This window comes from Pan paniscus, chromosome 4 (assembly GCF_029289425.2).
Source record: "Pan paniscus chromosome 4, NHGRI_mPanPan1-v2.0_pri, whole genome shotgun sequence".
NCBI classification, from domain to species: domain Eukaryota; kingdom Metazoa; phylum Chordata; class Mammalia; order Primates; family Hominidae; genus Pan; species Pan paniscus.
This window is the reverse complement of record NC_073253.2, coordinates 171,599,371-171,622,983: the sequence shown is the minus strand read 5'-3', so window position 1 is coordinate 171,622,983 and position 23,613 is coordinate 171,599,371. Positions and strand designations below refer to the sequence as shown.

Sequence of the window (23,613 nt, the reverse complement as noted above, 5' to 3'; positions counted from 1 at the left end):
GTGTGGGCCCCGCGCGCCCGGGTGGTGAGGTCCGCGGACGGTTCCCCTGCACCGGGCCGGAGAGGGGCCGCGGCAGGCGGCGCGCGGGCCGCAGCCGCACCGCGAGCCTGGGCTGCAGCGGGAGCGACGCGCCGGCCGCCGGGTGGGGGTGGAGCCCCGCCGCGGCCCCAGGTAACGCCGGGCCCGGACCCTGCGCCGAGCGCCCCGGGCGCAGGGCCGGCGAGCACGCGGCGGTAGGGGGCGGCCGCGGGCCGGCGGAGGAACGCACGCGGGGTCTTCCCGCCAGGCCTCTGCCGGCGCCCGCACGGCGGGAGCTCGCAGTCCCGGGCCCGGCAGCGGGAGCTGCGCCGCTCTCTCCCCGTCCGCTAGGTCCAAACGCCCCAACTCGGGGAGCCCCGGGGAACTCCGAGCCCCCGCGTGCCCTGCGCCCCGCGCACGTCCCGACCGCCACCCCCGGCGGGTCCCGGCTGCGGCTGGGACCCAGGCGTCCGGCACCGCGAGCCGGAGACGCGCTGCAGTTCTTTGGCCTCGCCATGTCCGTCCTAAACATTTCCCCGACGCCCCCTGTGCCAGCCGCCGGGGAGCCAGAGCGGCCTAAGCCCTGCCCTGGAGCGGCTGCAGGTCCGGGGAACAGACCGCTGCACTTCAGCGCCGTCCTTACTGCATTCTGGATGTCGGAACGCCGCGGGGTCCGGAGAGGGTCCGTGTCTTGCCCAAGGTCACACAGCTTCCGTTGCCTGAAAGCCACTAAGCTCGAGTCGAGCTGGTGCCGGGGGCTGGGAAGTGGGGGAAGGAGGACGAGTAAGATGGAGGGACAGTGGGGGATTCGGGTAGACTTGTCTTCCTCGATCTTCCAGGGACCGCACTCCTGCAGCCCTCGGTTTTCATCACTGAACAATGTGACGGTTCCTGCCCCCTTTGCAGAACCTGGGGGTTCCAGCAGTGAGAACTGCGGGGTGGGGAGGAGGAGTCAGAAAGGGGAACGCCCCCACGCCACACCCACACAGCGCACACCTCCAAATGCGGACCCAGACCCGAAAAGTTGGCCGGCACACACGCAGAGAACCACTGTTGACCCACCGAGAAGGATGCTTTCACCCAGCCTCACACCTGGACAAACAGCCTCACAGACCTTACTGACTTCCCCAAGGTCACAGGCTAACCAGAGGCAGGGCAGGCTGGCCTCAGGGGCTCTGTCTCACCCCTCAGTGTAGTCCTTTCGCCCCAGTGGCCTAGTTACTATCGATCACCCGATTTTACAGACGAGAGATTGAGAAGGAGAGGAGCCATAGAACTCACCCAAGGTCTCAAAACTGGAGCCCGAGTGCTGAGGGCCAGAGCCCCAGACGGGGAGCACCTCTCCAGACGCCCTGCCCTCGCCGCCATCTGCACGCACAGCCACTTAAGGGAGCCAGAACTCGGGGCTCAGGGCTGTTGAGGCCAGCCCTGAGTGGAAAGGACTTAGCAGGGCTTTGTCTACTCCCTCCCTGGTGTGTGAGGCTCTGGGCCCTGCTCTGATGCTCTGGTGTCTGGGAGGTGTGAACCCTGAGCTGGCTCTGCCAGGCTGTGCTGTGTCCCTGGCTGGTACCCCAGCCTCTGTGTCCCGCCAGCTCCATCCTGGGAAGGTGACTGGGCCCTGCCTCTTTGGAGGGAGGTTTGAGGGGCCTTGGAAGAAAGAAATGGGGTACTTTCTGACTCCGAGGGAGAGAGGCAGCCAGTTGTCCAGGCTCTGGGGTAGGTGAGAAGCCTAGTCGGGCAGGGCCCCAGCAGGAAACATGGCCACGCCCTCCTCTTCCTGCCTCTGCTTGCCCAAGCCCCTCCCCACTGCAGAGGAGGCCTGGGGGAGGAAGCCGCAATGTGGCATCAAGTGCTTTGTGCTGGAAGGATCAAGCTTTGGATCCCTCTCAGGCTCCTGTCCACTCTGATCTGGAGCCATCCACTAGTCCCTGAGCCTCTGTGTTCTCCCCTTTCCCTGGGGACATCTGCATTTGGTTGTTCAGCAACCACGGGGCCCCTGTGTTGGCATTCATGGTTCACAAACCACACAATGTGAGATGAGAATGGGATCCCAGGTTTGCCCCTTGATGGCTGCATGACACTGGGTGAGTCCTGTCACCTCTCACCTCATCTGTAAAATGGGGCCAATGCTGGTGGCCAGCTCTTAGAACATGATGAGGAGAGGATCAGGATAGGACTTGCCCAGAGCTTGTAGAAGACTCTAGGACCCCCATTTCCCCCATAGAACCTCACAGCAGATGCCAGAGCAGAGGTGGGCCACTCCCATCTGAGGTTTCACACTTCTGGGCTCTGTGGCGAGGGTCTGCCCCTCCATGGCTCTGAACCGCTTTCCTCTGTGCGATGAAAGTAAACGTCTCCCTTTGAGGGCTTGGGGTGTGGGGAGAACAAGGCTCGCACAGTAGGTGTGCAGGCCATGTCCCCACAGCAGGGTTCCAAAGCCTAAGATCCATCAGTGACCCTGAGGAGGGATTCGAAGAAAAGTTCAGATTTCTGGCTTCATTTGAAAAACTGGAAAATTCTGGGAAAATTGTGCCTCCCTTCCCACTTGCTCCAGAGTGATTTCACATCCACGCGTGAAGGTTTTTTAGGTTGGTGGAGAGGTGTTATTGGCCTCTGGCGCTGAGGGGAAACTCAAATGACTGGGGATTTACTGAGGGTTTCCTGGGGCAAGGACAGGGCAGGGGTTTCCTGGTCCTGCAGGAGAAGAGGCAGATCCAGAGCCCCATTCCTGGGCATCCACCACCCAGCGTGAGCCAGGTCCTGGACTGGGTGTTGTGGGCCCTGCTGGGAGCAGGGGCAGCAGTCACATGGAGATGGCTTTCTGCTCTCATGATGCAGTGTGATGGTAATCCTAACACTGAGGAAGCCAGCGCAAGCCGGCAGGGCAGGGAAGGCACCATCCAAGGGAGTGGTCTTTGAGCTAGTCCCAAAGCATGAGCAGGATTTTGCCCAGTAAGTAGGGGATATTGAGGACATATTAAGCAGGGAGAATGCCACAGTCAGAGGCTTGGTGGCTTAAAAGTACAGGATTAGATTGTGGCTGGAGGGTCGTTTTCCTGGGGTGGGGATGGTAAAGGTGGTCTCACTGTGTGGCCTCAGACAAGTCACTTCACCTCTTTGAGCCTCAGGTCCTCATCTGTAAAATGAGGCTGGGGTACCCGTATATGCCAGTGAAGGCTGGACGTCTGCGCACTTAAAAAAGCCAAATCCCTTCAGCCAGGAGGGGAATTACTGAGTGAGACACACAGCGATTGTGACAGGACTGTGTGCAAATTAAATGGCATGAGGTAAAGGCTGGGGTGCATCTAGCTCTGCGTTCAAAAATGGGGGATTCAGCACAGCTGGAGATGTCACAAGCAGCTTCCTGTAAAAGGTGAGATAGGAACAGAGCTTCAAACGGCCGAAAAGTGAAATGGATTGGCAGAAAGGAAAAGAGAGGGCATCCCAGGCAGGCAGTCTAGCCTGAGCAAAGGCAGGAAGGTGGCAGGGAGAGAAAGCCAGACGAAGCACCACCATGGTGTGAGAGGAGGGACTGGGGAGAGGCGAGCCTGAAAAGTTTGGGCAGGAAGAGCTTGTTAAGTGCAGCCCCAAAACCAGGCTTCCATGCAGTTGGCAGTAGGGAGCCACTGTAGGCCCTATCCATAAGGACAGGCAGGCAGTAATCTAACAAATATGTAGGTACCTTCGAATGTGGGGAGGGTTTTTTTTTTTTTTTAGACGGAGTCTTGCTCTGTCACCCAGGCTGGAGTGCAGTGGCGCAATCTCGGCTCACTGCAACCTCCACTTCCCAGGTTCAAGAGATTCTCCTGCCTCAGCCTCCTGAGTAGCTGGGATTACAAATGCATGCCACCATGCCCGGCTAATTTTTGTATTTTTTGTGGAGACAGGGTTTCACCGTGTTGGTCAGGCTGGTCTCAAACTCCTGACCTTGTGATCTGCCTGCCTGGATCTCCCAAAGTGCTGGGATTACAGGCGTGAGCCACCGTGCCCGGCCATGGGGAGGGTTTTCAAATTGCTTTTATGTGGTGGGGAAAACAAAAGGTTGAAGGAGACATTGGAGGTAAAGGAACAGTTGATGATAAGGAACTGGGTAAAGACATAACCTTGTATGGCCACACTTATTCTCATGCATATGTAATTTTTAACTGTGATGGATAGAGTTTGGCGTTCCGGGGAGCATCGATAGCACTGCATCATGACCTTGCTCTTGTGTTGCTTAGAGATCTGCCAACAGCCGGCTCAGTTCCATCTTCAGTCATTGTGTTGCACAGTGATACGATCGTTGCTGGTCTAAACATTGCCATAAACATGTCTGTTCCCCAAGCTGAAAGGGGGTTTCTGATTCTAAGGGAACAAAAGGTTTTCTGGCTTAAAAGACTTAAGACTTAGTCTTTATAATAGCTTTCTTTAAAAATTTCAGTGGGTTATAATGCATAGGGTTTTTAAAAAAGAGCTAATGTGCAATATATACAAGTCTCTCCTCCTGACCCAACTTCTCCCTTCCAGTTCTCCCTAAGGACAACAATTGTTAATCAGTTTCCTGTATACCCTTCCAGAAATATATGCAGATGTGGCATATGTCCAATTAAAGAAACCTGATACATACTGTTAGACCTGTTCAGCATCTTGGTTTCAATTTTTATATAAAATTTAGGATTATGAAATATACCAAAGCAGCATAGAAAATGAGCCCCCCATCCCCCTGCCCCATGGCCCACCACACAGGTTAACAGATGTTAACATTTTGCATTGGCGCCTTGTTTATGGCTGTCTTGGAGGTAGCCCCGTGTCGCCTCCAGCTGCCTCTTTGTGGTAACTGCCCAAGAGTCGTTATTGATTATATGCATGCACCCAATATTCATTATTCGACCTGTTCCAGCTCTTGGATATTTAGCAAATTACTGATTTTCTGCTTATATAATTGTGGTGGAGGTAATACCCCATTTTGTATAAATTTGGCCCGGGTGGGTGGGCTTCGAGGCAAAGGTGAACGAGGCTCGGCTTTGGATTAGGTTCACATTCCTGCTCCGCCACACTTCTAGTTGTGTGATCTGGAGTAAGGGAGGGCCCTCACTTTCCCCATCTGTAAAATGAACTGGCTACAGTAATCCCTCCGTCTCATAGCTGCTGAGAGGAATAGAAAACTAAAGTATAGACGCTTCACTGGGCTTAGTTCCCAGTTTCCCTGGCTAGGGAGGTCTCCGCAGGGACACCAAACTCTCAAGCCCAGCCTAGCAGCTAGAGCGCCCGGCGCCTGCACTTTTGCTTTAAACTACAACCTGTTCCCCGCCTCTCTTCCTCCGCCGCCACGCTGGGGGCGGGGCGGTTAAATGCCTCTGTGACGTCAGCGCGAGCAGGGCCAATCTCCTTGCCCGGCAGACGTTAGCTCGTTTGCATGGGTGGTCCGCCATTGGTCTGTTGGGCAATCTGGGCGGTACCAGCTTTTTAAAGACGCCGTGTAGTATAAACAAGGAGAAGTGGGGCGGCCGGGCCATGATGTCAGCGCGGTGCTGCAGCTCTTGGGGGTGACGTCATCTCCGGGAAAGTGGCCGGCCCAGGGTTGTTAGAGCCAGCCTGACCACTTGGGCCGGTTTGAGGCCGCTCTCGCCCCGTCAGAGGTCAGACCCATTTCACTTCAGTATCTCAGGCGGCACCCTGTCCCCGAGGAGGGGACCATGACACAGTAAGTCCGTACTGCCGGTTCTCCTGGCGGGACCCATTTCTTCGGCAGGGAAACTGAGCCTCAGAGGCGCGAGTAGTTAGCGAGTTTGCATATTAAGTTCGAGTTGCAGCCGATCGGTTTTGCCCACCCTGGGGTCTCCCCATCTTTATGTCAGGATATGTGGCCCCGCCCCTTGCTTTTGACTATGGCTGCGGTCACTTTAAGTGCGAAGGTGGGGGCAAGGAGGAGGTTAAAAAAATTCAAGATGGTGGCCCACTAGTCACGTGCGTGGTCGCGGCGAGTGATTGGCTCTCAGGGCGGAGCTCCCGGCGCGGGGCGGGGCCCCCGCGGGCTTGCAGCGGGTTACTGTTTGCCGGAGCCTCCCGGCGCGCCCCCGCGAGCCCCCTCCCGTCCGGCGCGCGACCCCGCCGCTTCGAATGTTGTGAATCAAATGTGAGGTTTGTTACATTCCGCTGCCGCCGCGGACAGTTCTTAAAGGGCCAGCCGCCGGCTGCCGCGCAGACCCAGCTGCGTCCTGCGCCGCCTCCCGCTCCCTGAGGGCCTGGGCCGAGAGAGACTGATCGCGCGTGGGCCTCGCGAGGCAGACGCCGTCGGGCGGACAACAAAGAGAGAGGCCCCGGAAGGAGCCGGGCTGCCCCCGGACCCGGGGGTGGGGAGGGGAGCACATTGTTCGGCAGGGCGGGAGCTCTTAAAGGATCCAGACAGGCACCCCCCCCTCCCCCGCCCCCTGCCCAGTTTGGCCGTCCTAGATCGGGAACAAAGGAGTCAACGTGTGGCCGGGCGGCCAAAGGTGAGTCGGTGCCAGGGCCCCCAACTTCCTATTCCCCCACCCATGGACCTTCTGTTCCCCTCCCCTGGGAATGGGGGCCGTGATCTAGCTGGCTCCGTAGGGGTTAATCACGGGCGGTCCAGACTGCGGGCAGCGAGACCCCAGGGATCAGGAACCCCCCCCAAGGCCCCCCGTGGCCGGGCCGTATCTCCCCTCTCCTGCAGCTGAGCGCTGCGGTTGGAGAGGAAGGAGCCGCCCCCCTCCCCCTGCGGCCGCCACTTCCTTTGTTGTTGCTTTTGTCTCACGCCGAGCACATGGTCCGGGATCCTCGGCTCTTAAAGTCGCAGCGTTCCGGCCCCTGCGCTGCAGTCTCGTCTCCCGCCCCCGGTGTCCCTCCGAGAGCGGCGCAAAAGAGTAGGAAGCGGACGAGGGAGGCCCCTCTCGGGGCAGATGTCCGCGCCTCGGCCCCCCAGCACTATGCCTGGGGAGGGGTGGCTGGGTAAGCTTCCCAGAGCCCCACAGCGTGCACTTGGCCCGCGTTGGGGAGCCCCCCCTTCCCCAGGACACTGGTTTCCTCCCCCACTAGTGTGACCACCTGGTTTCTTCTGGACTCTTCTGGTTTTATTTGGGCGCTGTGGGAAGGAAAGATTTCCACCCCCATTTTACAGCTGTGCCAACTGAGGCTCTCAGAAGCAAAGGGATTTCCTTGACCAAGGTCACCCAGGGAGTCTTCTCTCCTAGTCTGGTGGTCCGGCCCTCAGCGGCCTCCAGGCACCACACGTTGGGAAGCTCTGCTTGCGCTGGGCAGAGCCTGCTTGTTTCGGGTGGGGTGTGGGGAAGTAGGAAGGGGGGCTTCTCTTCCTGGCTGAGTCTGCTCATGCCCCCAGGGTCTGACTTTGTTTTTATCTGCAAAAGGGAGTGTCTTTTCCTGCAAACAGATCCCTGGGGCTCTTAGACCAAGGTCAGGGTAGGTGCTTGGGGCACTGGACTTAAGGGGTTGGCCGGCTCTCATGGGTGGGTGGGGGGGGGTGATGTTAATTGCAAAATGCATTGGATGACTGGGGCGGGCGGGGCTCAGCGACGGGACTCTCAAGACCCGTTCACACAGAGCTCTGTGATAGGACAGCACGGAGATGTGGACGGGCAGAGCAGTTGTTAGGGGAGGCCACCTGGCCACCCTTGCTATTTGACCTTGAGCAAGTTGCTAGCTCCAACTCTGGGCCTTGCTTGCTTCTCTGTACTACAGAGCTAAAGATGGGTGCCTGAAAGAGTGCTCTCCCAGCCTCCTGTATGGCTTGGAGACTCGGGATTAGGTGATTTCCTCCAGCTACTGATGCCACAGGAGTTATGGGTTGGGGGAGTTTGGGCCTAGGAGGCCAACTAGGACCAATTCCGTTCTCTCTGGTCTTGTGGCCTAGAGTAACTTACTTCCTTTCTCTCGGCTCCAGTTTTCTCAGCCATGAAGTGGGTGTAACCCTTCTACGCCACCCCTGTTCCTGGCAGGGCTTAAAGAACCAGGATCCACTCTTACCAGCTGAGGTATTCCCCTAGAGTGGCATATCTGCCTGCTCCCCCGGAAGTGGCACCCTTCAAGCTCTGCTTGAGGTTGGAAATGGAGGTCAGCGTGTCGTATTCTCTAATAATGCTCATTCACACCCAAGCTAAGTTCAAACTTTACAAGTTGCTTCTGCTGTTGCCTTGGAGCAGCCCTTGATGGGAAACTGGGAGGTAGTTATTGGGCTGTTCCCATTTTACAGATGAAGATACTGAGGCTCGGGAGGGGAAGCCCTTGCCCACGGTCTGTAGGCAAGAATCTCGCTAGAAGTCACTGTCATGTGTGAGTCTGTGAGGGCTGACACTCTTACCCACGGCTGGAGGCCCTTCTGTCTCCTGGCTTGCTTTCACAGCTCCTTACCACCTTCCCTGCCCTGGGGAGTGGGGGCTGGCCACAGAGCAGACACCCACAGGCCTGGGCCTCTGCAGGAGTGCCTTGGGCCTGGCACTACTCAGCCATCTGCAAGACATCCTGATACAAGAGGAGCAGTCAAGGCTGCTGGCTTGGTGGCTAGTCATGGGTGCTTTATGGCCAGACTGCTTAGGTCATGCCCCTGCGCACTCATGATTCCAGCTGACTGGCCTTGGACCTCACCTCTCTGAGCCTTGGTGTCCTGACCTGCCAGTGTTGCTGGGAGGACTCACCAAGTTGGCGCCGGGGAAACAGCATGGTTATTATGGCGACTGTTCTGCACCAGCAGAACTGTGGGCTCCCAAGCTTTCTGAGGTTAGCTAGGGTAGAGATTCCCAAACCTAGCTGTGCTGTGACAACTTCTGGGGAATTTGTTAAAAATCTAGGTGCCCTTGTTCCCCATCCCTCCAAAGTGTCTGGTCCAGGAGGACTGGGATGGGCCAGGCATCTGCTGTTTCAGTTATTTGGGGATTTCCTGAGTCTCCCTTGGCCGTTGTTTGCTTGGCTGGTTTGTCGGCAGGAGTTCAGGAGGCTGTGTGTGTAGACATGCCTGTCAGGGTGTGCACTTGGCCCAGGCCAGGGGTCACAAACCCAGTCCCCGATGGTGGGCAGGCAGAGGTTGGGCCTGGGTGACCTGGAGGGAAAGCTCTCGCTCCCAGTGAGGGGGCCAGGCAGAAACAAGTGGGACCAGGCTTGCCATGAGAAGCCAGGTGTTTTGTAATCTCCCAGCTGTCAGTTGTTGGCATTGCTGCCAGACTGGGTGACCTTGGACCTGTGTGATTGGCTCTGTTTCGTGCACATTTCTCACATCAGGCCTGCCCTGAGCTGGACACAAGGTGGTCCCTGGCCCTGCCCACACCCTCTGCTGGTCGGGCCTCGGTCTCCCATGCGGGCTCCTTTTGAGAAGTAGGGCCCAGGCTTGTGAAGTGCAGCACAGAGGAAATGGTTCTTGCCGCTGTTGGCAGGAAGGAACTAGGTGTTGAGCTGACAGTTACACTGGCTCCCTGGCTGTGTCAACAGGGAGGTGACATTTAAAGCTGGGTATCAAGGATGCATAGGAGTTTTGTTAGATGGGGAAGGGATGGAACGAGCCTCCCTGTGGCAGGAACAACAAAGAGCTGGTCCTGTTGGACGCACCCTTCAGCTTTGCAGGGCCTGACAGGTTCTAGAGCTTTTCCTGCCAGGGCCTCGTCCCAACTTTGAGTTGAGCGGAACCCTGAGGTTGAGCCAGGTCCCTCGACATCCTCCACCTGGACCCTCATCTCTGACCGGAGGCAGGAGACCCTGCCCCAACCCATTCCTATTCAACTTCCTCTCTCGGGTTCTTCCTTCCTTTTTTTCTCAGCAGGCACCACCTCCCACTTTGAGGGCTGGGTTGGGGGCCCCAGAGCAAGGGCCTGGCTGCATGCCAGACTCCACAGTCTCCCCAGGCTGGCTTCCTTCATCACCTCCCATGAAGCCTGGGGCTGGTCCTCTCCATCAGCAGCAGAGCACAGGGAGAGGCTTTCTTTGGCCCACCTCCCAGCTTTAACACTTTACGGTGGGGCTTTGGGCAAGTTTCTTCTTGCTGAGCCTCAGTTTCCTCCTCCGTAAAATGGGCCAGCTATACATTCCTTGAAAGGTAGATGAAGTCACTCGTGGATAGGCACAGTGGGAGCAGGTTAAGGAAAGAAAGAATAGTGTCTTGCTTTGGACTGGAAGCCCCCGAGGGCAGGAGCCGGTTAGAACCTCTTGCCTGGCACCAGTAAGAGGAGAACTGGGTCCCAGGCCTGTTTGGAATCCCTGCTGGAACCAGCCAGAGGGAAGGGAGGATGTGGACCCTCCTCAGGAACCCCCAGCTGCCGCCTGGAGGCCAAGTTGTAGCCCCTGGTGTAAGGCAGAGAAAGGTCTGGCCCTAAGCCCCTTTCCAAGACAGGGTGCCCTGAGACCCCGTCCAGCAGGAGCCTACCAGGAACCCACTGGCTTGGAAGCACGCTGGCCAGCTCGCTGAGCTCCGCAACTGAGGGGGACTGGGTCCCATTTCACACAGCAGGAGGGTGAGGCCTGGGTGCTGGCAGGCTGAGCTGTCCTGGCGTGTCAGCACTGGACCCCAGGGCTCAGAGGAGGGGCACGGCTGAACACCATTGGTCCCTGGGGTCACACTGCAGAGGTTGGGCTTTGTCTCCTGACCCCTCATGGCACAAGCGCCTGGACTTCCCTGTGCCTCAGTTTCTTTCTTTCTTTTTTTTTTTGAGACGGGAGTCTCCCTCTGTCACCAGACTAGAGTGCAGTGGTGCGATCTCAGCTCAGCTCACTGCAACCTCCGCCTCCCGGGTTCAAGCAATTCTCATGCCTCAGCCTCCCAAGTAGCTGGGATTACAGGTGTCCACCACCATGCCTGGCTAGTTTTTGTATTTTTAGCAGACACGAGGTTTCACCGTGTTGGCCAGGTGCCTCAGTTTTCTTGTCTCCTTGCCTCCTAGGGTTGTGAGTCCCGGCCCAGCCCCTCCACCCCCCTGCCCCCCCGATGCGACCATGGGCTCTGGCAGTGACTAGGTGGCCACCCTCCGCCCCCGTGGGCCAGCGGCGATTCTCTGCGGGACCTGGCAGCACCCCGGGCCAGCTCTGGGGAAGGTAGGAAGGAGCCTCCCAGTCCTGGTGCTGGGGCATGGGGGCCAGCAGGGGTGGGGCGCAGGGCCCTGAGCTGCCTTCCCTCCCCGTGGGGGAGTCACCCTGGCTTCTCTCCCTGCTCTGTGCACGAGTGGCCCCCCTCAGTCCTATCGGGGCCTCCTCTCTGTGGTGCAGCCCTGGCCTCGAGGGCCCCCTGGCCAGCCCGCCTGCCCGGGATGAGCGCTTACCCTCCCAGCAGCCGCCGTCCCGACCTCCACACCTCCCCGTAGAGGAGCGCCGAGCCTCGGCTCCTGCCGGCGGGAGCCCCCGAATGCTGCACCCAGCCACCCAGCAGAGCCCGTTCATGGTTGATCTCCACGAGCAGGTAGGCAGAACCCCATCCCCTGTGCCCCTGGCCCTGTGAGCCAGTCTGAAAGGCAGAGGCAGCAAGGCCTAGATTTTACCTAGCTTGCTTCATTTCACGTTCCAGGGAGGCATTATTGGCCCTGCTTTACAGGTAGGTAAACTGAGGCCCGGGGAAAGGGCCACACTGGGTGACTAGCAGAGCTAGATTCCCACGGGGCTTTCTCTGCCCCGGGGGCCTGGGAGTAGAGGCACAGTCTGGTCTGCACTGAGGTAGGCCACCGTGGAGAAGGAAAGGGAGCCGGCAGCTGGATGTGGCAGGATGATTTCTCCTGAGAGTAGCCCTCGCGGCCAGCTTCCTTCTCACACTTTCCCGGCGTTCTCTCCACCCACAGGTGCACCAGGGACCTGTCCCTCTGTCCTACACGGTCACCACAGTGACGACCCAAGGCTTCCCCTTGCCTACAGGCCAGCACATCCCTGGCTGCAGTGCCCAGCAGCTCCCAGCATGCTCCGTGATGTTCAGTGGGCAGCATTACCCCCTCTGCTGCCTCCCGCCCCCGGTGAGTGAGTGTTTCCAGCTCCTCCTCCACCAGCTGCAAGCCCCAGGCACAGGCCAGCGGCTCAGCGGGCCCAGGGCAGCCCTGAACTGGGCTGAGCTATCCAGCCATCCAGGCTGTCAGAGCGCCTGCCTGGCCTCCCCAGGAAAGCATACGTGTGTTCACATTTGGTAATAGAGTGTTTCAAGGTTCAGGGACCTTCCAGTACCCCTGTACCTGCCTCACAGCTTGGCAGAGGCCCAGGAGTTGAGGCTGTGGGCCTTAACAGTGGAGTGTCCTGCCTGGGTGGCCTAGGACAGGGATGGGCCTTCCACAGGGTTTCTTGTGAAGACCCTGGAGCTGCTGGGTGTGTGCCCAGTGGGGGCCTTTTGCTGGGTGGCATGGCGTAGACCTGGCCCAGAGCCCAGGAGAACGTTCTCAGCCCCCTGCCCCCTCTCTTGGCAGCTTATCCAGGCGTGCACCATGCAGCAGCTGCCTGTGCCCTATCAGGCCTACCCCCACCTCATCTCCAGTGACCACTACATCCTGCACCCCCCACCACCGGCCCCACCCCCCCAGCCCACCCACGTGGCGCCCCTGGGGCAGTTTGTGTCTCTGCAGACCCAGCACCCTCGGATGGTGAGTCGGCATGGGTCTGATGCTGGAGGGAGATGGCGTGGGGGGGAGGCGGGGTGAGGACAGCCTCGTGTCACTGACTTGCTGACCCGGCGCTGGTTCTTCCAGCCCCTACAGCGGCTCGACAACGACGTGGACCTGCGTGGGGACCAGCCCTCCCTGGGCAGCTTCACCTACTCCACCTCTGCGCCTGGCCCAGCCCTTTCCCCGTCGGTGCCCCTGCACTACCTGCCCCACGATCCGCTGCACCAGGAGCTGTCCTTTGGTGTGGTGAGTGCCACCCCGACCCCCACCTGGGCTCCAGGGCAGCTGGGAGGCAGACCCGCCGGGCTGACCTGCATCTGGGCTCCCGGGCAGCTGGGAGGCAGGCCCACCGGGCTGACTTGCACCTGGGTTCCAGGGCGCCTGGGAGGCAGGCCTGCTGGGCTGACCTGCACCTGGCCCCTCTTGCAGCCATATTCTCACATGATGCCACGGAGACTGAGCACCCAGAGATACCGCCTGCAGCAGCCACTGCCCCCGCCGCCCCCACCACCACCCCCACCACCCTACTACCCCAGCTTCCTGCCGTACTTCCTGTAAGTATCCGCACATCCGCGCCCCAGGTCCCTGATGCCCTGTTCTCCTGGAACCTCCAGTGGTTAGACCTAAACACAGCTCCAGGGGCCCCAGGGCCTCTGAAGCCATCTGGCGTTCCCCACTTAACCTGACAGGCACGCCAGCTGGGCTCCCTTCCCCGCTGCAACGTTGTGGGCTCTGTTTGCAAGGAGGGAGTCAGGAGAGTGGCTCTGTGTGCCCCCACTCCTGACCTTGACCCTGGGCCCCCACACTTGTCTCTCTCTAGCTCGATGCTGCCAATGTCACCAACAGCAATGGGGCCCACCATCAGCCTGGACCTGGACGTGGATGATGTGGAGATGGAGAACTATGAGGTCCCATGGAGCCCCATGCTGGGAGGTGGGGTTTGGGAGACCTGCAGCCCTGGGCGCCGCTGACCCCGTCTCCTGCCCGCATGCAGGCCCTCCTGAACCTGGCCGAGCGGCTGGGAGATGCCAAGCCCCGGGGTCTCACCAAAGCAGACATAGAGCAGCTCCCGTCGTACCGCTTTAACCCGGACAGCCATCAGTCGGAGCAGACGCTGTGAGTACCCTGCCCCACCTCCCACCCCTCTGAACACAGCTGGCTGCCATGGGACGCCCCTCTCAGGGGAGTCACACTCCACTGAGCCTTCCCATGGCCCTCAGCGTGGAGGTGACGCTGCGCGCCCCTCCACAGGTGTGTGGTCTGCTTCAGTGACTTCGAGGCGCGGCAGCTGCTCCGAGTCCTCCCCTGCAACCATGAGTTCCACACGAAGTGTGTTGACAAGTGGTTGAAGGTAACACTGCCCAGGCCGGCTCCTGGGTATTCCTCATGCAGTGACAGGGGGATGGGCTGGCCTGGGCTGTTTCCCTCCTTGTCCTTGTTATCATCTCGGAAGTTCTGGCTCCAGGGGACCAAGTCCCCCCAGGCGGCTGCACAGATGTGGTGGGTTGGGGCTGGTGAGAGCAACGCCTGACGTGCATGTTCCCACAGGCCAACCGGACGTGTCCCATCTGCCGGGCCGACGCCTCCGAGGTGCCCAGGGAGGCTGAGTGAGGCCACGCAGCCGCCTGCCCGGGGGAACCCTGCCTGAAGCTCTGGAAACTTGTGGGTGGGGGCCCAGGGAGGATGGGGAGGGAGTGGCCCAGGCCTGCCCCTTCGCTCCCGCCTGCATCTCCAGAGCTGGTGCCAGGGTCAGCCCAGTGAGGAGTCCCTGCAATAAGCCCCTGCATTTGCCAAGCTCCAAAGACTCCCTCCCTAGTCTGCCTGCCCGCCCGCCCGCCACGGAGCTGCCTGAGTGTCCCTGATGGGGTCTCCCTCCTGTGCACCCTCAGGTCCCTCCTTTTCCTGCTGGCACTGAGTGCCAGGGGTCTGCTCCCTCAGTGGGGCCGGTGGAGATCCTTGGCCCCAGGATGGGCAGACAGAGCACCATCCTGGGTCAGAAGGTCTCGTGCTCTGAAATGGTGTTCCCTCTGCCCAGGTGGCACTGCCAGGTGCGTAGACAGACGGGGTCACGAGCCATTTCCTGAGCCCCAGGGCTGAATCCCCCCTCCTTGACCCCGAACAGTGAACTCAGGCAGCTGGCTCTGTGTTGGCTGCTGTGAGGGCTGAGTCTGGTTCCCCAGGGGACCCTCATCCCAGGAACAACATTCCAGCCCCACCCTCAGGCTGGAGGGCGTCCCAGCCTAATCCCGAGCTGGGGCACACGTATCCTGAGGGGCTTGGGCCATACGGGGAGAGGGAGCCCTGTGTTCCCGGTGGTTGTCCCTCCCAGGGATGCAGCCAGACCCGTGCCCAATCTCCTCTCCCTCTGTCGTTTTGCATGAACGTGAGGAGCAGCAGTTTTTGTTCATTCATTTGGCCCAAAATCGCGTGTAGGATTTGGGGATGTGGATATTTAAGACAATTTCTTTTTTCTTTTGGTTTAATAGGGGCGGGTATAGGGACCAACTGGGACCGAGTGCCCAGGGGGCCGAGCACGGTCATGCTGGCCGGCCTGCATGCATGCGTGTGCCGGGCTGGGCTGGGCGGCCGGCGGTCGTGGGGCAGGGTTGGAGGTCTGTGCTCAGCTGATAACTGCCATGCACTGTACTGCACACGTCCCTAGAGCCTACCGGGACCCGACGCTTTTCAGGGCATTTCTCCCTCCAGCCAGGGCCCGTCTCCCACCTGCCTGGGCGAATCTCCTCCAAGGAAGTCCCAGGAGGATGGGGACCAGGAAGGCTGTGGACCCCATCTCCAGGGGGCCTTCCCAGCCTGATCCCTGTCCTCCAAGTTCTGGAGGAGGCCGCTGTAGGGTCTGGCTGAGCTTCCCACCCACTTTCCCTGGTCCCAATCCTTTCTTGTCCTATACCCAGCTGGGCTTGCTGCCCTGAACGAACTGCGTGTGGGGCCGGCACATCCTAGCAGGCAGCCCCTGGCGCCTGCTGCCTCAGGGATGCTCCAACCACCCTCGTTCTCCCCGCAGCGGCCCTGGCTCCCACCTCCCGCCCCAGCCTGCCGTGGGGCCCGTCAGCCTGGTCCCACCCCCATGGAGAACCCAAAGTCTTACTGTATATAACTCCAGGTGACGTTTCTATATTTATAGCAGTGTTGAAAACCCACACACAGAACCACCCTCTCCAACCCCTCCCTTCCCGACCCCAACAAAACGTTTTCAAACCCCTTATAGTTCCTGGGGCAGGCGGAAACAGGCTCACAGATTGTGTGTCGGCTGCAGCAGTGATTCCAACAAGCAGCTATTGGGGGGGAAACACAGCATTTTTAAAAATCATCATTAAAAAACAAGATTTATACAACAATTACTTAGGATGTTTGTGATCTGCCGACCTTGCTATAGATGCCATGTTACCAATGATTTCCTGTGGTGGGGGCTTGCCATTGTTTACTCTTTTATTTACCAACTTCTGGCCTAGGCATGACAGTGGGCACCTTCCCCCAGCCCCGGCTGGGCCCAGCGCCTGTGTTCTGTGTTAGAAAGGTTTTATATATATATAAAATTACATATATATGTAGAAATATATGTAATTTTGGGGGCCCTGTTCCTTGCACATTTTACAGTTACCTCATTTTTCCCATGTATGTATTTGAGAAAATGCTAATATATAGAGAAAAAAATGGTTCTTAAAGCTTAAATGTGTGGTTTTTTCCATTCCATGGGATTCACGTTGGTTTGTAGCATTTAACATAACTAGTATGTTGTATTATATATATGTGTATACTGATTGAAATTTTTAACAGATTTGTACTTTTTTTAAAATGAAAGTTGCTAGTTCTGCTTGACCAAGTAGTGCAATCATTATTTTTTTTAATATTGTTGCTGATTTCAGAGGGATATTCACTAATAAATGTATGATGTATACCAATGACCGCCCACGCTGCCTTTGGCTGCCCGTGTCTTTTTGGTGGGAGGTGGGATGGGGATGAGGCTTAACACCTGTAATCCCAGCACTTTGGGAGGCCGAGGCTGGTGGATCACTTAAGGTGAGGTGTTCGATACCAGCCTGCCCAACATGGCGAAACCCCTTCTCTACTAAAAATACAAAAAAATTAGACCGGGCGTGGTGGCTCATGCCTGTAATCCCAGCACTTTGGGAGGCTGAGGTGGGCGGATCACGAGGTCAGGAGATTTGAGACCATCCTGGCTAACACAGTGAAACCTTGTCTCTACTAAAAATACAAAAAAAAAATTAGCCGGGCGTGGTGGCGGGCACCTGTAGTCCCAGCTACTCGGGAGGCTGAGGCAGGAGAATGGTGTGAACCTGGGAGGCGGAGCTTGCAGTGAGCCAAGATCGTGCCGCTGCACTCCAGCCTGGGTGACAGAGCAAGACTCCGTCTAAAAAAAAAAAATTAGCCAGGTATGGTGGCACAAGCCTGTAGTCCCAGCTACTCGGGAGGCTGAGGTAGGAGAATTGCTTGAATCCAGGAGGTGGAGGTTGCAGTGAGCCAAGATTGCACCACTGCATTCCAGCCTAGGTGACAGCAGACTGTGTCTCAAAAAATAAAAATGAATCTCAAGGTAGGTTCTTCTGTCCTGACTGGATCAGGGGGCTCAGGCCTGTCATGAGGAAATAAGGTCTCTCTCATTTCACAACTTGTTTTGTTTTTTCAATAGGAACAAGTCTCACTATGCTGCCCAGGCTGGTCTCGAACTCTTGGGCTCAAGCAGTCCTCCCACCTTGGCCTCCCAAAGTGCTGGGATTACAGGTGTGAGCCACCGCGTCCAGCCTGCAACCTTGCTTCTCTCTGCGCGGTAGCACTTGGTAGCCCTTGCTCAGTCTCCTCTAATTCAGCGTCACCTGAGGCGTGTGCCACCACGGCCTGCTAAGTTTTTATATTTTTTTGTAGAGATGGGGTCTCATGTTGTTTCCCAGGCTAGTCTTGAACTCCTGAACTTAAGTGATCTGCCTGCCTCAGCCTTCCAAAGTGCTGGGATTACCTGCGTGAGCCACCGCGCCCAGCTTAAAACACAATGATACTATTTCTAATCGCTCAAAGAAAAATGAAATACTTTACTTAGGACTAAATCTAACAAAACGTGCAAGACTTGCATGCTGAAAACTACAAAACTGTAATGAAAGAAATCAGACTTACATAAATGGAAACAAACCATGTACTTGGATTGGAATATTCAACATAGTAAAGGTGGCATTTCTTCTCAGATCAATCTGTAGGTTTAATGCAATTTCTATCAAAATCTCAGCAAGGGTGGTTGTTTATTTTTTAAGATGCAGACATGCCTAGGCTGGGCACCGTGGCTCGAGCCTGTAATGCCAACCCTTTGGTTTGTTGTTGTTGTTCTTGTTTGTTTGTTTGAGATGGACTCTCGCTCTGTCGCCCAGGCTGTAGGGCAATGGCGCGATCTCAGCTCACTGCAACCTCCGCCTCCTGGGTTCAAGTGAGTCTCCTGCCTCAGCCTCCTGAGTAGCTGGGACTACAGGCACACACCACTACGCCCAGCTAGTTTTTTTGTTTGTTTGTTTGTTTGTTTGTTTTGAGACGGAGTCTGGCTCTGTCGCCAGGCTGGAGTGCGGTGGCGTGATCTCAGCTCACTGCAACCTCCGCCTCCTGGGTTCAAGTGATTCTTGTGCCTCAGCCTCCCAAGTAGCTGGGATTACAGGCACACGCCACCACGCCCAGCTAATTTTTGTATTTTTAGTAGAGGCGGGTTTTCACCACGTTGGCCAGGATGGTCTTGATCTCCTGACCTCAGGTGATCCGCCCACCTTGGCCTCCCAAAGTGCTGGGATTACAGGAGTGAGCCACCGCACCCAGCCAATTTTTTGTATTTTTAGTAGAGAGAGGGTTTCACGATGTTGGTCAGGCTGCTCTCGAACTCCTAACCTCAAGTGATCCACCTGCCTTGGCCTCCCAAAGTGCTGGGATTACAGGCGTGAGCCACCATGCCTGGCCCTGTTTTTGTGGGGTTTTTTTTTGTTTTTTTTTTTCTGAGACAGATTGTCACCCAGGCTGGAGTGCAGTGGCGGCGATCTTGGCTCGCTGCAACCTCTGCCTTCTGGGTTCAAGAGATTCTCGTGCCTCAGCCTCCCAAATGGTTGGGACTACAAGTGTGGGCCACTACGCCCAGCTTTTTATATTTTTAGTAGAGACAGGGTTTCTCTATGTTGTCCAGGTTGGGCATGAACTTCTGGCCTCAAGTGATCCGCCCGCCTTGGCCTCCCAAAGTGCTGGGACTATGGGTGTGAGCCACCACGCCTGGCCTAACGCCAACACTTTGGGAGGCAGAGGTGGGAGAATCACTTAAGGCCAGCCTGGCTGGTCTCAAACAAGACACTGTCTCTACAAGAAAAAAAAGATACAGACATGCTTATGCTTATTCTAAAATGTATATGAAAAGGCAAAGGAATGAGAGAAGCTAAAACAACTTTGAAAAACAAGAATAGGTTGGGCGTGGTGGCTCACGCCTGTAATCCCAGCACTTTGGGAGGCCGAGGCAGGCAGATCACCTGAGGTCAGGAGTTCCAGACCAGCCTGGCCAACATGGTGAAACCACATCTCTACTAAAAATACAAAAATTAGCCAGGCATGGTAGTGGATGCCTGTAATCCCAGCTACTCAGAAGGCTGAGGCTGGAGAATTAATTGCTTGAACCCAGGAGGTGGAGGTTGCAGTGAGCCGAGATCGCGCCATTGCACTCCAGCCTGGGTGACAAAAGCAAAACTCCGTCTCAAAAAAAGAAACAAGAATAGGCTGAGCATGGTGGCTTTTGCCTGTAATCTTTGGGAGGCCAAGGGAGACCGATTGCTTGAGCTCAGGAGTTTGAGATCAGCCTGGGCAACATATGTGGCAAAATCCCATCTCTACAAACAAAACAAAAATTAGCCGGGCGTGGTGGCACATGTCTGTACTCCCAGCTACTTGGAAGGCTGAGGCAGGAGAATCACTTGAGCCCAGGTGGTGGAGGTTGCAGTGAGCCAAGATCATGCCGCTGCACTCCAGCCTTGGTGACAGAGGCAGACCCTGTCTCAAAAAAAAAAAAGAAGAAGAAAAGAAGAGGAGGAGGGGAGGGGGGGAAGGAGGGGGAGGAGGAGGAGGGGAGGAGGAGGAGGGGAGGAGGAGGAGGGGGAGGAGGAGGAGGAAGAAGGAGGAGGAGGAGGGGGAGGAGGAGGAGGAAGAAGAAGGAGGAGGAGGAGGGGAGAAAAGTGGGAAGATCAACTGTACCTGATTTTAAGACTTACTGTCATCGCTGTATTAGTCAAGACAATGTGGTATTTGCAGAGGATAGAGAAATACATCAATGGAACAGAATTAAGAACCCAGGAATACACCCACACAAGTATAGCCAACTGATTTTTAAACATTCAATGAAGGATATTCTTTTCAACAAATAAACCCCACAACTTACACAAAAATTAACTTAAAATGGGTCATAGATGTAAAGGTAAAACATAAAGCTAGAAGACTTTCAGAAGAAAACAGGTGAAAATCTAGGGCTAGGTGAAAAGGTCTTAGACATGACACCAAAAACAATCCATAAAAGAAAAATCTATAATTGGACTTTATCAAGATTAAAACTTTTAATTTGCAAGCCACATATCTGACAAATAACTCACATCTCAGATATGTAAAAAACTCTCAAAACTCTCAATTTCAACCTGAGAAAGCTGAAAAAAGAAACTCTCAAAAACCCAAAAGATCAACATGCATTTTACTAGAGAGATATTTCATGTACTCACAAAAATATGTTCCACACCTTTAGCCATTAGAGAAATGTAAATTAAGCCACAATGAGGTATTTTTTAACACACCTATTAAAAGGAACTAAAATAAAAAATAGTGACTATTGGCCGGGCATGGTGACTCACGCCTGTAATCCCAGCACTTCGGGAGGCCGAGGCAGGGGGATCATTTGAGTCAGGGGTCCAAGACCAGCCTGGCCAACATGATGAAACCCTGTCACTACTAAAAATACACAAATGAAGGCCGGGCGTGGTGGCACATGCCTGTAATCCCAGCTACTCAGGAGGCTGAGGCAGGAGAATTGCTTGAACCCAGGAGGCGGAGGTTGTGGTGAGCCGAGATCGCACCACTGCACTCCAGCCTGGGCAACAAGAGCAAAACTCTCTCAAAAAAAAAAAAAAAAAAAAAAAAAAAAAAAAAAAAAAAATTAGTCGGGCATGGTGGCGCCCGACTGTAATCCCAGCTACTCAGGAGGCTGAGGCAGGAGAATCACTTGTACCCAGGAGATGGAGATTGCAGTGAGCCAAGATTACGCCACTGCACTCCAGCCTGGGGTACAGAGCAAGACTCCGTTTCAAAAAAAATAGGGGATGGGAAGAGGGTGGCATGACTTTTAAAGAGGCAACACGAGGAAGATCTTTGCACTGATGGAACAGATCTGTATCTTGATCATAGTGTGGGCTACACACATCCACATGTGATGAAATTTACAGAACTACATACACACCACACACACACACACAAATGGGTGCATGTAAAACTAGTAAAATCTGTAAATTGTAGCAATGCCAATTTTCTGGTTTTAAACAAGATGCTGCCATTTGAGGGAAACTAAGGGCACACAGGTCCTTTCTGTAATGTTTTTGCAATGTCCTATGAATCTTAAATTATTTCAAAATTTTGAAAAGGTCATTTGTGCCAAACCATTCATTCAGCAGAACTGGCCAAGTGCTTCTGCCCAAGCCGGGCACTGTCCTGGGTATCAGGACTACCCCAGTGGACAAGATGGAGCTGCTGTTTCCAGGAAACTGGCCCTCCCAAAGGACGGCGGGACAATATGGAAGTCAGCAATTATTTCAGAGCATAATGAGGGCCGTGAAGGAAAAGTAACAAGCCACAGAGGGTCTGTGGACCCTGACACAGGAGTGGCCTTTCAGAGGAAGCAACCTTGAGATGAGTGAGGCCTGAGTGGTGGGAAGGAGCTGGTCAGGAGACGAGCATTCCACACAGGATACAGAATGAGCAAGGCAGAGGAAGGGTGATGCTTGAGCGGGAGCTGGGAGCCGGCGAGGTGGCAGAGGGGACAGGAGCAGGGCCAGGTCCCAGGGCCTCACAAACCCTGGCATTTCATTTGCATCTCGGCATCCAGAGTTGAGGTGTTTATTATATTCTGTTTCTATTTGGAGAAAACGAGGCTTAGAACAGCCTGGGTCTAGGCCCAGCTAGAAAATGGGAGTATCAGGTAGTTCTGTAGTCCCCATTCCTGCATTTCCCAAGTCAGAGAACCCACTTTTGGAAAGCCTGCTTGGAGGTCCCCTGGCTTGGTTGGCCTCTGCACCTCGGAGGCCCCCTCTTCAGCCTATCCCTCCTGCCTCCTGCAAGCTCCAGGTGTGCCCTCCCTTCCCGCCACCACCATCGCCACTGCCACTGCCCTGCCGCAATAGGAAGCGGAAGGCCTCTGGCCCAGGAGGGATCTTTGGGGGGCCATCAGCAACAGAATACGTTTTTCCTTTATTGAATGAGGAGACTGAAGTCAGACTGAATCCAGCCCTGAATTTAAATCTCCTTTGCCATTTCAGAGGAAGGTGCAGGCTCTCAAAGCGGTAAGTTTGCAAGCTGGGCTCTCCCTCCTCTCCCGTCTTCTCCAGCCTCCCCGCGGGAGGGATGGAGGTGATGGAAGAACCAGTATCCTAATCTAGTCACACTTTGTCAGTTCCCACCTCTCTCCTCCCTTCCAGCCATGCTCCAACCCTTGTGGTGCCCCAGTGCCCGTTCCAGCATGCAGGGCGTGTGCTCCCTCTGCCCAGGGCCACTCACACTCTTTGTCCTGCCATGCTGCCACCTCACCCCTGCGGGACCCTTCTGCTTTCTTTCTCTTTCTTTCTTTTTCCTTCTTTCCTTTTTAGAGGCAGGGTGTCGCTCTGTCACCCAGGCTGGCGTGCAGTGGCGCAATCATAGCTCACTGCAGCCTTGACCTCCCAGGCTCAAGCCATCCTCCCGCCTCAGTCTCCCAAAGTGCTGGGCTTACAGGTGTGCGCCACCATGCCTGGGCTCTTCTGTTTTCTTGACAGTAAAACTGTTATTACCTTCCTTCTAGTTCCCATTGAAGAAACAGAGGCTCAGAGAAGGAAGATGACTTCCCCAGGGTCACAGAACCAACAAACAGCAGAGCTGGGATTGAGACCCAGGTCATCTGCCCCTGCACCCTTTTGCCCTTTATCACCTGCTTTGCCTCAAATGCCTTCACATGTCTCCTCCTCCTGGCAAGCATGCTCCTTTCCCAGAGCCCAGCGCAAATGTCCTCTCCTCAAGCGAATTGCCCTGACCCCTCCCTCAATCCCGAGCAGCCGCGCTTCCACCCTGGGCTCCAGTGCACACCTGCAGGTGGCTCTTCTCTGTGCATCTCACCTGTCAGGATGGATCCCGCTGACTGCCTGCACTCACTAGACCAAAGGCCATCAGAGAGAGAGAGAGAGAGAGAGAGAAAGGAAGGGAGGGAGAGAGAGAGAGAGGGAGAGAGAGAGAGAGAGAACAAGCAGTCCATCATGTTTGCCATGTTCCCAGACCTAGCAAGAGGGAATGGACACGACGGGCATCAGAGAGTATCTCCTGAATAGGTGACTGAGTAAGCAAGCAAGTGAGTGCGCCGCTGGGAGAGAAAGTCTGTGCGGAGCTGACTCCACCCCTGGGCCCAGGTGCCCTTATACAGGCCCTGCCCTCTCTTTCCAGTGCCCCAGCATAGTGAAATGACCTGTTACCTTTCCCGTTTCCGATTATTCTTTTTTGCATAATGATGACTCCTTACACCCCTCCTCACTGCAGATCAGACAAGCTGGTTCACATCCATGGGCCTCTGCTGCTGTTTCTACCTGAGATGAAGGCTCTGGAGAGAGGGCACCCTGGAGAGACCCTCATATTGAAGACTCATGGCTGATCAGTGCCCAGCATGCTGGCAGGCCTGCCCAGGGGCAAGTGCCAAAGTCCAGCTTGGCTAGATGTTAGCCACATCTGCTGAGCATGGATTTATTTTAGCATATCTATAAACATTTTC

At 56.0% G+C, this 23,613-nt stretch overlaps 1 protein-coding gene across 9 annotated transcripts; it reads left to right on the top strand.

The window, feature by feature from the left end:
* Nucleotides 1-35: 35 nt before the first annotated feature.
* On the top strand, nt 36-16,507 carry RNF44 (ring finger protein 44). Of its 9 annotated transcripts, none has more exons than XM_034961022.3 (11): nt 36-171; nt 10,899-11,049; nt 11,221-11,410; nt 11,784-11,951; nt 12,393-12,566; nt 12,672-12,833; nt 13,017-13,141; nt 13,408-13,495; nt 13,582-13,703; nt 13,839-13,938; nt 14,136-16,507. In XM_034961022.3, the coding sequence occupies exons 2-11, from the start codon at nt 10,943-10,945 to the stop codon at nt 14,196-14,198; spliced, it is 1,299 nt and encodes a 432-aa protein (XP_034816913.1). In that variant the 5' UTR covers nt 36-171; nt 10,899-10,942; the 3' UTR covers nt 14,199-16,507. The 9 variants fall into 9 exon arrangements, with proteins under 9 accessions (XP_034816913.1, XP_034816915.1, XP_034816912.1 ...); XM_034961024.3 differs by lacking the exon at nt 36-171 and adding an exon at nt 558-700; XM_034961021.2 differs by lacking the exon at nt 36-171 and adding an exon at nt 5,411-5,701.
* Nucleotides 16,508-23,613: the final 7,106 nt, after the last annotated feature.